Genomic DNA, 12560 nt, shown 5'->3' with positions numbered 1-12560 from the left:
AGAATAAGTGAACTGTTTTTTTTTAAAGCAACTGCTTTTTTCTTCCTCCTCCCATATGTAGTCACTAATGAAACAAAATTACATATTTAAACCAGAAAAGTAATATTTTAGAATGTTTTGAATAGTCTTTAGAGCTAGACAGATTTTAACATATATTTTTTTATTAAATATGTAAAAAGATAAACGCAAGTCAAGTTATTCACATATTCAGACAAAAATCTACTCTACCATGCGACAATTTGTGGATAACGTAAAATGACCAATACATCTGGAATAAGACTTCTTTGTATCTATTATGCCATTACTTATCTATTTATAATTAACAATACATATGTTTACATTCCTTTCAGTTTACATTTAATATATAACCAAAGCTTTATGGTGTGCTATTTAGTAAAGGTAATTACAAATGCATATTAAAACCATAACAGAAGAATGGGTTACTCAAAGGGGGTGGGGGGAGAAGGACAACTCTTTCCCCTTTCAGAGCATCACTCTCCCCTCAGCACAGCCAAATTTCTAGTGCCCACAAGGTACTTCACTGCCCCGGCTCCCTACATCAGTCACTCCCCCCTTGATGCAAACAGTGAGAGGGCTACAGTCCTCAGACCAGAAATAGGATATAAGGAATTTTCAGGAAATGAAGTTCAGCTTTTTTTATTGTTTATTATTATATGTGCTTCAAAGAGAAAAATGAAGAGGCGCACAACAGTCTGGCTATGAACACTCCAGGGAGCTCAGCAACCCCAACCATTTGCACCCTTAGAAAAACATTTTCTCTTGAAGTGCTCTCCATGCGTCTGCTCAAGTATTGGCAGAAGGATGAACGGCAGTAAGCAAAGACTGGTGCTGACGAAATTAAGTTTATAGCCTGATCCCAAACTCCTTGCCCCAGTCAGAAATCTCATACAGGTTAAAGGACATTCTGGAGTCTGGAAAAAAAATCAGTAACTGCTCTTCAACAGTATTATGAAGAACTACCGTTTATTACAATGACAATTGTAATAAGTACATATGTTCTAATAAACACAAATACAACAAAAATGACAATTCCCCCATTTGTGGTGACTCTTGAAAATACTTATTTTTGAATATGCACATTTTTATAAACCAGGCCTTATTCGTAACCAATTGAAATGGGAAAGGAAAGCGCTGGCCTGCAGGTCCCAGCACTTTGACTTCATCACTGGGAAGGATGCGAGGTCAGTGTTGGAGCCAGGGATGGGAAACATTCAGCCCACAGGGTCCAGAAACTTTCTGGGGCAGGGGGAGGATCAAGGAACTGAAAATACCTGTTCTAATGCTTAACAGTATTTTATATATCATCTGTGGTGCAACACAACAGCAGGGTTCTCATGTTTAACTAAGAGCCACTTAGCTGCAAAAGATTGATTAGGGACAGAAAACTGCGTATGTGTGTGTGCCAGGGGGTTGATTAATTGAAAAATCTTTCTATAGAAGCGTAAGCTGGGAGCTTATGCTTTAGGAGCCTATGAAGGTCTAAGATGATTTAGCTGTTCAACAGGCTTTGGAGTTTTTCAGTGACTGCCAAGTGGGATGGGACTACCATGTACCTCCTAAATCAGCATAACAATCCAGAATTAAGAAAATCAAGTGAGAGACCAAGAAGACCGAGCATTAAGTACTCAGAGAGACTACAACACGCAGTTTTATGAGAAAAATAAGGAATGCTTTCTATACTTCAAGATACCTCTGTTTATAAAATACCATCATTTAGAACAGGGTGTGGTGGGACTGCACTGGAAGGGAACACTCTCCCTGCAGACAGCTCCAGGGCAGACGTGGCTCTGCACCGTGCCAGCCTCGCTAGAGGAAGGTCAGCCAAGCGCAGAACCGGCTCTGTGCCCCTCAGTCATCTGGTTCCCCTCTGATGTGTGCTCCGTCTCCAGAAGGACTACTCACTGCCTCTCCACGCTTTGGAAGCGGCCTCAACGCCTGTGAGGTGTCCACCACCCACTTAAAGGGAGCTCAGGGGGGCTCACGGCTAGTGCTGTTGTTGGTTTTTCCCCATGCCTTGCACTAGTGAGGAAATTTCTGTCTTCCATACTTGGCTGGGCTGGGGCAGCAGAGGGGAAGGATAACAAAAAGAAATGGCTGGCCTACTTTGCTGTCTTCTGAGGGGTGGGAAGCCAAGTATGACAGCAGAGATCTTGTCCTGCAGCTACGCTTGCACCAAGGAGATCTCTCTCCTCCGTCAATACTGAGCTCTGCGGAGGCAGACCTGCAGCTGGAGGCTGGGACTGGATTCCTCAGGAAGAAAGAAAAGCTGGGAAATGTCTATTGACTAGTCAGGAAACTGGGAGGGTTGTCAAGAAACTTAAGTGGATGTCTGTTCCTCCAGAAATAAGCCAAAAAACATACCATGCAGCTTTCTAACAAGCTTTCTAACACAGGGATTTAAAATCTCTCCTAGGAAACAGATGCTCTGCCTTCCATTCTGTGAAGGCAGGAAAGGAATAAACATGAGCAACATGAACATTTTCCTCCACAACACACCTCATCATTATGGCTTGAGTATGACTTCCACTATATCCCTTTATTCCAATTGTTTGACCGAATTTATGCCCCACGGCAGATGTACTAGAAAACGCGAAAGCACCACAAAGTGAGAGACACAGCTAGTGGTACGGTACTTCTTGCCACACAAAATGCCAATATAAATATGTTAGAACAAGTTACAAGTGTATCATACTTAAGACGAAAAAGAAAAAAATAAATATATATATTTTTTTAAAGAGCAGAACAAATCTCAAGCAGCCAAGTGGTGAAGTTGCAGTGATGTACAGTAGGTGATGTAGCCCTACAACCTCTTGGGAAGATACACTGAAAGAAGACGTCTGCAAATGCATCTTGGCAAAGTATGGGTACAGAATGCAGTGGTTGGCTGGCACTCACTATGGTACATAAATGTTAATGGCAGACTGGGAGTGAACTGATTTCAAGTTTGAGGCCGCACATGTTCCATTCTCCAGAAGAAAGTTCTCACACAAAATGAAAATTGTCAGAGACGCTGGGTGAGTCAGTACTCCTCCTGCTGCTGGGGCTGTTCATGGACTTGCTCCTCACCTTCATGCTCTTCTGTGTGGCTCTCCTGCAGGGAGAAAAAGACCCCAAAACGTTCTTCAGCAGGAAGCATTCCTAATAGAATCTTGCCCTGTGGTACTCACCACAACCTAAAGCTTAACGTCTAATTTTCATGCGCATCAATACGAAATGAGCTGTTACCTGAGAAAAGCAGCATCTTGCAATATTACAATAAACTGCATTTACTTTGCTTTTAATCAATGCACATGCAGTACTGGTACTTCCCCAGAAAAAGTGTCAGTTTTCAGCATCACCGAGTATTAACTGTTCTGGTGAGTGAACATTTTGAATAGCTAGACAGTGAGATGCTGTATCATAACATCCCGATGCCCTCCCATTTTCAGTTTGTCCAAGAATTTCTGAGCCTGTCTGCTGTAGTTTTCACACAATCTTCACTCTAGGTTTGTATCACTAAATGGACAAGACACTTCTGCTATCACCTGCTTTAAAAATTAAACTCAGCCTCCTTTCTGAGCTCAGACATCATACTTTCCCAAAATAATATACTCATGCTAACATAGATCAGAGTTCAAAGTTTACCAAAACAGTGATTTTTAGCTGTATCCAGAAAATGCAACCAAAGACTTGCAAACACATTTTCTTTGAAAAGAATCGAGTCCGGTATTTGCTCATTTATAGAGCTAATGTTAAAAGCGCTAATCGCTACTAAACAGTTCCCTTCTGTAAACAGTTCCCATGCACAGTATTTTCCAGAGCTGTCTCTCTGAATGTACCTTCCCACTGGGAGAAGAATCCCTGATGGAAGGGAACGGTGGGTCCTCACTGCAAGCAATAACAGTTTCAAACAACTTCCAATTCAGAGACAACAGACCTGGTCCCTTGAGTTGATCTGGATGTTATCAGACCTCAAAAAAGTCTGGCTGAGTCTTAGAGCATTCTGGATTCCCACAGTAAGTGCAGCTGCATTTACAGCTGTCCTCTCAAGTGGCTTCCATCATTCTGGAGCATGGTTCACCGAAAAGATTCCCCCACGTGTACCCTCTGCCCTGCGTTACGGGTGCTCCGCTGCAGGAAGCTCCAAAGGAGAACACTTTTCCAAGATACTGGGCTGCCATTCAAAATGCAGCACCCTGATACGGTACCTCTGCAGAACTCCCCTGGCTCCCAGCAATTTTTGTCAGAAGCAAGCAGCTTGAACAACAAATTTCAACAAATTGATACTGCTAAGTTTTCAAATTTGAGGCAAAAATTTTTTAAAAAAGGGAGACTGTAATCTGAGTTTTTCCAGAGTAGTGCAGAGCAGCTTATGCAACAAGAAAATTCCCTTCTGGCAGGAAAATAACTCATATTTCTAAAGGGCAAGAACAGGAGAATAAGGTTCCTAACATTTGCTGATACAAAGGAAATATTCAGTTGTTTACCACATACAGAAACAGCCAAATTTCAATTGAAAGCAAGCTTATTATCACTTGGGTGCTATTTTCAAGGTAGAAGCCACACATGGCAGTCAGGACAACTGTAGTTGAGCACCTATGGCCCCTTGGGGGGAATGATGCCCTTGTTACGTACAGTAGGTGCATCGTGTCAAAACAGCTTTTTGTTAGCATCTAGAAATCACAACTTCTGTAATGGGCTGCAAGGGTGCAAGACTTGCAGAGAGCAGGAGTTTCACAGAGAGAAGCTGACAGCTGTGAGAACATGACCCTGCCTTACAGAGTGAGAAAACTGAAGCTTGTTCAGCCGCAGTGAGCTGTGCTCCCTTAACCCCATCTATCCTGACCCTCCTTAAGTGTTTGAGGTGACCTGCTCTGCAATGCACCTGTTCCATAGGCTCTGTGTATGCAGAGTTTATGAGATACCCCTGTTAGAATGCCCACCCATGCAGAATTTGAAGGTCACATACATGCTATCTTTTCATGCATGTAATAGGAAGAGCCTCTAACCACAGGGAGTGGCTTGGGAACCTACTCTAAAGCTCTGAAGAGGAGTGGTGGTTCCTCTCTTGCCAGGCTTACCCTTGATGGAAACTGTACGTCTTACGTGACTACCTTAGAAGTTGCTCTGAGACTTGGACACTTGCTACTCAGTATATACAGCTTGTACAAATACATGGAATAGGAAAGACAAGAGTCACCATGCCTAATTACCTTGGGACTGTGGAATCTCCTTGAATAGCATCCCCTAATAAGGAAAATAGTGGAAGATCTATTTAGAGCATTTATTTCTGGCTTGGATCACATAACCATGGTCATCTCTGTTTCACATGATGAGAGGTGCTCTCCTGACTCTTCGATCCATCTGTCTCAAACTATTCAGGTGTGCCTGTAGACTGAAGAGCTAAACTTTTCAGAAACCAGCTGCTGGGGCGGAGAAGGGGGAGGGCTTTTCCAAAAGCAGCAGCAGATGTGGTAGCTGCCACAGCAGAAAAATACTAAGGCAACTACATTTTGAGCAATTGCTTTGGAAACTTGAGCTGAGCAGCTGATAGCTCAAACATCAGCCATGCATCCAACTTTTCCATGAAATGAACCAGAACAGCCTATGTAGGAGAGCAAAAGCTTTCCTACATTTTTGTTTTATGCCAAGACCTACGTGGCTCTGGGTTTCATAACTAGACATACAGCCTCTTCAGTCTGAAGCTCTCCTTCTGTAACACCACACAATCAGATGCTCTACGTACCCTCCAAGGTCTCAATACTGCCTACAGCAGTCATAACACAGGTGGTAGAGGCCACATTTCTGCACCACCCAAACGCATCCTTTTTTGACACCGTCCTCTGTCAACTTTGATATTTTTGATGGAAGTAGGAGAATTACAAATGAGCAATTTGTAATTAGAAGTTACAATGGATTACAGACTGATCAGCGAAACATTAAATTACACTAGCAGATATCCCTCTTGTATAAACAGAGAGATAATGATAAGGTTTAAAACAGAACTGTAACTGGGGAAAGGGAGCCTCTAAAGACAAGGAACCCAATGAACTTATGTTTGTGCTGTAAGACTCAAAAACTCACCAAAAATTAAGACCCTCAAGAAAGTAATAAAAAAAATTCAGTCTTAAAGATTTACCCTTCAGTGAATTAAACAAAAGAGAAATTTATGAAGTGTCATGGCTGAAACTAACTATGACTCAGAATTCCCTCCACCCGTGACACAAACCTGATAAAAATCTCTTCAATGCAATACTACAATAATCAAACCTCTAGAGAATGCTTTTTATAAGGACTAAATTCTATACTCACATTCTGAACCATTCTACACAGAATTCACCTGACAACCTACAATGCTCACAAGGGACCTATGAGGTACTGGGAGATGCAACCACTTCAACTGCTGTCCAGATTTTTTTTCCATATTTTTTCTTCTAGAGAGATTAAATTAACAAAAAATTAAGTATAAAGGAATGAGTCTCCCTTGGTACAAAAACCAGGACACGATCGCTGTGTAATGTCAAATACAGTAGACGCCTGTCAAGTTACAGCTAGGAAGGAAGAGTTCAAGATTGCTATCAAGCAGTTATTGGAAGTACAAACTGAAAACAAATTTAAGTCAGTCACAATATTCAAGCATAAGGCTTTGGTCAGGGATCCCTTGCATGGTACGTGTGAGCTGCATTCCTTAGCATCCCGTTCCTGAAGGAAAGCCTCATGGCCACAATGTAATTTATACATGTGTCACAAACACTGAAAACTAGTGTAATCCTTCCCACCCCACCCCCTTTCCCTCTGTATACTCGAGACACTCTGAAACAGAGATTTTATAAAAATTCTAAGCTGGATTTATGATGAACTCATTAGCAAGAAACCAGGAATGCTGGAACTGCCTGTGGTTTGGGAATTGGGGCTATTTCCCATCTGGGGATTGGGAAAGCCAAACTGCTGTGACTGAGGAATTAACCTGCAAAATGCTGCAAGACACAGAATTTAATTTGGGACAAATTAGTTACAGAGAGAGAAAAAAACCAGAACCGAAGGTCAAAGCAGGGCAATGAGACAGCAAGGTCTGAAAACAAAAAGTAGGCAAGACTTGCATCAGCAAGGGAACCAGTCTTTGGTTTAGTGCTAATGCACCGGGGTCTTTCCTCAGCAAATCGCAGTCCATCTGCTTGGCTGAGGAGGAATGCACCCCAGAAGACAGAGAGATCAGGTCTCCCACTACAAGGTACAAAAAAATTGTGTGGGAGGTGGCCTCTGTGTTCTCCTCCAGGGGAGCAGTGCTCCCCTGCTCAAGTGACATACCCGGCCTCCAACTGCAAGCACGTTTTAGATAAAGGCACAGTCACCGTATGTAGCTCATGCGCAGGCGCAGACGATGCTTTCAACAGAGAAAGATTTGGAGGGAGGAAGGAGATAAAACACTGGGATGTGGACTGAAGTAGAACATTTTGTAATGTGTTCTGCCTGTAAGGAAAACTGCAGGAAGAAAAGCAATAAATGCATTCTTTGGCACAGAATCAATTGCTATTTAAGCCAACGCAGACAGACAGATGTGGTAGGGGCATGGGGAGAAGAGGGATTTTTCTGGCTTTGCTTTATAAATAAATCACTGTTCTTGAATCCAGAAGACATTTTCTCTGACCGCTATATGTATGTAACTCTTCTAGCCTGTTATCACATGCCTGGCAAATTTGTCTTATTGTTTATTCCTGTAAAAATAATGGTTTCCTCCTCCTCTTCCTCTCTAGCACTTGTCCCACACCTTTCAACAAATCCTCTTTCCCCTGCTGCTTCTCACCTGAGCAGTGGCTCCTGTCAGCAGCAAGCTCATGTCCCTCTTGCACTCAACTTTCATTTACGCTCTACTGGTCTTTTCTAGAAAAGCATTTCAGTCAGTAGTTTCTTCAGCACTACTTTTGACTTAATATTTAAGTCAGCTGATTACCGCTGCAACAGTTTTCTGGGAACAGATGTAAGACAGCCTACAGCACCACAGTACTGCTGAGAGATTAAGTTGATGCTTATACACTCCGGAGCCAAAGCCATTGTGCACCGAAGGGTCAATCGTCAGTACAATGCATACAGGGATTTAGTTAACATGAATGGGAGTAGTTCAGCAAAATCTCCACCGAATTATTATCCCTGAATGTATCTGAGGAATTTAACCAGCGCCCTTTGCAGCTTCTTGCTTTGTTCAGTGTCTACAGTGCTAAGTCTAAGATGCAATGAGATTCTTGCCTAATCTTGCAGACAATACATTTCTGAAATTTTGGTAATAGAGGATTATTGGGTTTGCACAAGGAAGAATTTTGCTTATAACAACAGGATAAAAAAATGCTAGAGAGCGTTATCTCTGCAGATATAATTACGTGTTTGGCAACCTCCACCATATGCATCACAGCACTTCCACATGGACTAGAGAAGGTTTGCAGCTGTAGACACTGAACAGCAGCACCTCTGTCAGAATTTCTGTGATCTTCAACACGTTAAAGAACATGAGTGAAAGACTTTATGCAGAAAGGTGGAAGATGAAAACACAAAGCTAAGGCTCAGAAACATATGAATTCAATTTAAAATTGTGACATAACCCCCCCTCCCCTTTCAGATCAACTTCAGCAAACCTAGAATACAAAACCTACAGCAAAGCAGCAAAACCCCCCAACCAGCTAGCATCCTGAATCCCTTCCCCAAGCTGCAAAGTCTGTTGTTTGCAAATGCAAACTTCCTTGGGGGGGGGGGGATGAAGCATGGGGATTCTAGCTGCTACAGTTCTGCTGACCTAAATATAGGACATGACCCAATACTGTGCCAATAAATTTGTATAAAATTAAGCGCTTTTTTGCCTAAATAAAAGACATTAAGCTTGAACTTACATGTTCTTCTGAAGCATAAAGGACTTCCATTAGCCGATTGACAAGGTCATTATTCTCTCCCCCGTGTTCTTGGCAGAGAAGTTCAATCTCCCTTAATTTGCCAAAGTAGAAATCCCTTTCCTTCTCCACACCTTCAAGTGCAAGTTTTAATGAATGTACCTGCATATAAACCAACACATGATGCATCAACTGTGAGGTGCACTACAGACAAAACAACTCAGTCTAAAGTTATGCAAGCTGAACAATCTTAAATATATATTCAATTCTGTAGCTTAAAATGAAGTCTACTTTTTTTTTCCCCTGAAGTGCTAGATTGAACCTTACACAACAGAGAACAGTAATCAAGCTCCACGATTACGCCTCTTGGATGCATCTTAACCTTGATCCTTAAAGGTCAATTTTCTCAGTGCTCTTTTATACTGAAACCCAAAGCAGCAGTTCAGGACTAAGGGCTGCTTAAGACTTGTCTCCTAGCAAAGCTGCCAGAAGTGTCACGTAATGGTAAATAATAAAACTTTCAGCTCAGTACTTGCATTATTTTGCCTGGGTTAATGTGTAGTTGTTGGGAAACCTGAAGTATCTCTTTGCCTAAAAATAAGTAGATCTAGCAGAAAGGCTCACAAAGGGAAGTGGTCTAGTTAGGAAATAAAAAGGTCCTCTAGTTGCAAATGTGAGTACCGTTGTGTCATTTTTTCACCTCTCCTTTTCTGCCTCCCCACTTACCATACTGTTACAGACTTGTGTTTTGGCACTCCGACTGACCGGCTGCACCATGGACCTTTTGCTCTGACTGATGTGCTGCTACTAGCAACAAATTCTCTCACATGCCAAGTATCCTCCTTGCAAACTCGTTCACAGGAGTCTTCAAGCTATACTGTCAGTCTCAATTTCACCACTGGGACTGATGCAAATCATTTATGGGCAACGTAGCTGTTAATGATTAATTCATATAAATCATGACAGATGTTGCAATATACTTTTATACATACATATATATGCATATCCATGTATATCTAAAAAAGAAATTATGTGGGTGCATAACAGATAAACTACTGTCCAACAGGGTATACACAATCAGGATAATGTGTAAGTGGCTCTCAAATTCAAAGGACAGCAGTGTAATGACCAAGAGAAATAATGATCAACGAAGCTAATGCACCGACCCCAATCACATCCAAATTACAGCCAAATTAACATCCACATTTTTAAGGCCATAATTATACAAATGTTTTTTTAAAAATAAAACACGTTAAATGAATTAAATCACATCAGACTACATTTCAGTGAACTGATACAATTTAATAGGAAGTTCTGCGTTGCCAGTTCTACTGCGAGGTAATTTATTTCTTTCACTAGTAAAAGTACAAGCAGAGTTGAAACAAATCTTTGACAGCCTTCTAAATCCTATCAGTTCATTTTTCCATAACTGCTGAGCTAGTGATGCCTTTTTCTGACCTTTGTTTGCACTCTCAGAGGTGTCAGACAGCAGAACTAACCTGTTACCAGGGCAGGATCTCAGAGCATCTAATTCACATACTAACCCAGTTCTGACCAGCTGCCTGAGTGCGACTCTCAAGTCTTCCCTTGACAGTTTGAATCTATGACTGATACAATGACCAGTCACCTTAAAATTAACTATTTATTCATGAAAGTAAGAACAGCAAAATAGGACACGTGTTTATGGTATTTTGGTCTATAGATGAAGACCTCACATTTAAGATGTGTCTCCTTGATCTGCAGCAGCATATTCCTTGAGAGCAACACCTGCATCCAGACAGAACAAGAACATAACAGCTTCCAGGTTTCTTGCTCGGGCTTGGGAAACCAGTGAACTTCAGCTGAAACACTGGCAGCTAACAGCATAGACCATCTCCCTTTCTGATCTGTTTACTGTGAAGGCATTCTCCTCTTTTCATTCTATCATGTTCACTGCAGTTTCAGAAACAGGATCATTAAATTACGTGTATATGCTCACAGTTCATTAACTATGACATATAGTAAACACTGTTATAACCAGACCAGATATGCTTTTCTTCAGCTACATATCAACTACCTGTCTGTAACACATTAATTTGTTTTTCTTCAGATACCGAGCACACCCACATCCTCCTCTTTCCTTCTAGGAACACGCCAAAAGGCTGATCCTGTAATGAGGAACAGCGCGCTGGCTCCCATGCTCTGTTTCTGGACCAGAAGTACCCCTCTGCCATCCAGTTAACGGGTACAAAGGCAGCACTTCTTACTAACTGGTCTTTTCTCTGACGGCACTTATTGGTAGTAGGAGAATACTCACAGGACTGCAGAACCAGGCTGGAGATTAAGCACGTACTGTAAGCACGCAGTCAAGATGGTGCTGTTTTCAGAAAATATGTGTATAGTAGCATAGAGTTAAGGGTTCCTGGGACCACTCTCCGTATGTAAAAGTTCCTTCTCTGCATGTACCGGTCCCTGGTGTGTGTTGTCTCTTCAGCTGTGCTCAGAAATGCTTTGGGAGAATGCTAGCTGGCACAGACCAAAACCACAGCAGAGAACACTTCAGTATTTTAATGCTATGGGTAATCAAGTTCCAGTGCAGTGTGACATTTCTTGGAAGTGTTCAATTTACTATCAGGGACCATGGCAATAGCTAAGAAAATTTTAAGAGAAACTTTATGATTTCCGGGAGCCATTAAACTAGCAAATGTTATGGGCAGCATACCATTGTTGCAAATAGCAAATTAAGCTACTCTATGGTAAAATACAGTGTACAGACATTCCTGCTATTTAAAATTTTCCACTACAAATTGCATGGAAGTTCAGACGTTTCAATCTCCCTTAGCTGCCATCCATGAAAGCGCTGAAATAAAGTCTATTACAGCCACATAGGAATTTGTTATCCATAGATACCATTCAACATGTCTTACTTGTAATTAAGACAGCAACTGGGTAAAAGTGGCTGCTGTCTGCATCTCCCTGGTTGCTGGAGAGTGGCAAAACCCAGGCAATTTGGCTCTTCCAGCATGTTCAGACTAGGGGTTAGAAAAACCTGGCTCAAGACTGCTTGCAGCACAGCTTTTTTGGCTTGTGTTCTATGCCCATGGTGCACAAGTAACCATTAGCGGGAAATGAGATACCAAAATGCCAGCATTTAAAAATAATAATAAAAGACTACTTCTAGACCATTCCAGCTAGAAGTCGTCTCTTAAAAACTAGCTATTAAAACACCAGCTTTCCAAATCTTCAGTTTCTTCTCCTCTTTGGTGATGGGGAAAATCATCAGCTTTCCCTCAGGGTTATTTGTATATTAAGCTTAAGGTTTTCACACATGGAACGTGCTAGGAATACATTAGCAGTAGATGTGCTAGTGACTGCCTATTTTAGTAAAGATCAAGTATTTTTATGTTTCTCAGATCCCAACCAACTCTTCCTCCTGAAGCAAACACATTCTGACTTCCGAGTATAAATGTCACAGTTTAAGGTGCATTAAGCTGACGTTTGAACTCCACCCTTACGCCGATTAAAAACCCCAAACTTCCATGAAAAAGCTAAGTGCAACATTTAAAAACTTTTCTGTTACAGCATCAATCAAAAGCCCACTGGAAGGGCTGGTGGACCCTGTTCTGCTCTCTACTGCTCAGAATTAAACCCTGAATCCACAGTCGGCCATGTCTGGGACGTGGCTACCCATCCACCAGCTTTAAG

The 12560-nt window shown here is 41.7% G+C and overlaps 1 protein-coding gene across 4 annotated transcripts in view; it reads right to left on the bottom strand.

The window, feature by feature from the left end:
• Positions 1 to 143: 143 nt before the first annotated feature.
• Positions 144 to 12560, bottom strand: part of MAPRE2 (microtubule associated protein RP/EB family member 2) — an 89052-nt gene continuing 76635 nt past the window's right edge. For all 4 annotated transcript variants that reach the window (XM_040586172.1, XM_040586174.1, XM_040586173.1 and 1 more), the window contains 2 exons: positions 8880 to 9038; positions 144 to 3112 (listed from right to left, as the gene is read on the bottom strand). In XM_040586172.1, the coding sequence (XP_040442106.1) occupies positions 3041 to 3112; positions 8880 to 9038 (231 nt within the window). In that variant the 3' untranslated portion in view covers positions 144 to 3040. The remainder of the gene's footprint in view (positions 3113 to 8879; positions 9039 to 12560) is intronic.

Source organism: Falco naumanni, chromosome 3 (assembly GCF_017639655.2).
Source record: "Falco naumanni isolate bFalNau1 chromosome 3, bFalNau1.pat, whole genome shotgun sequence".
NCBI lineage: Eukaryota > Metazoa > Chordata > Aves > Falconiformes > Falconidae > Falco > Falco naumanni.
Note: the sequence above shows the minus strand (reverse complement) of the source record. Positions and strands in the feature narration are given on the sequence as shown.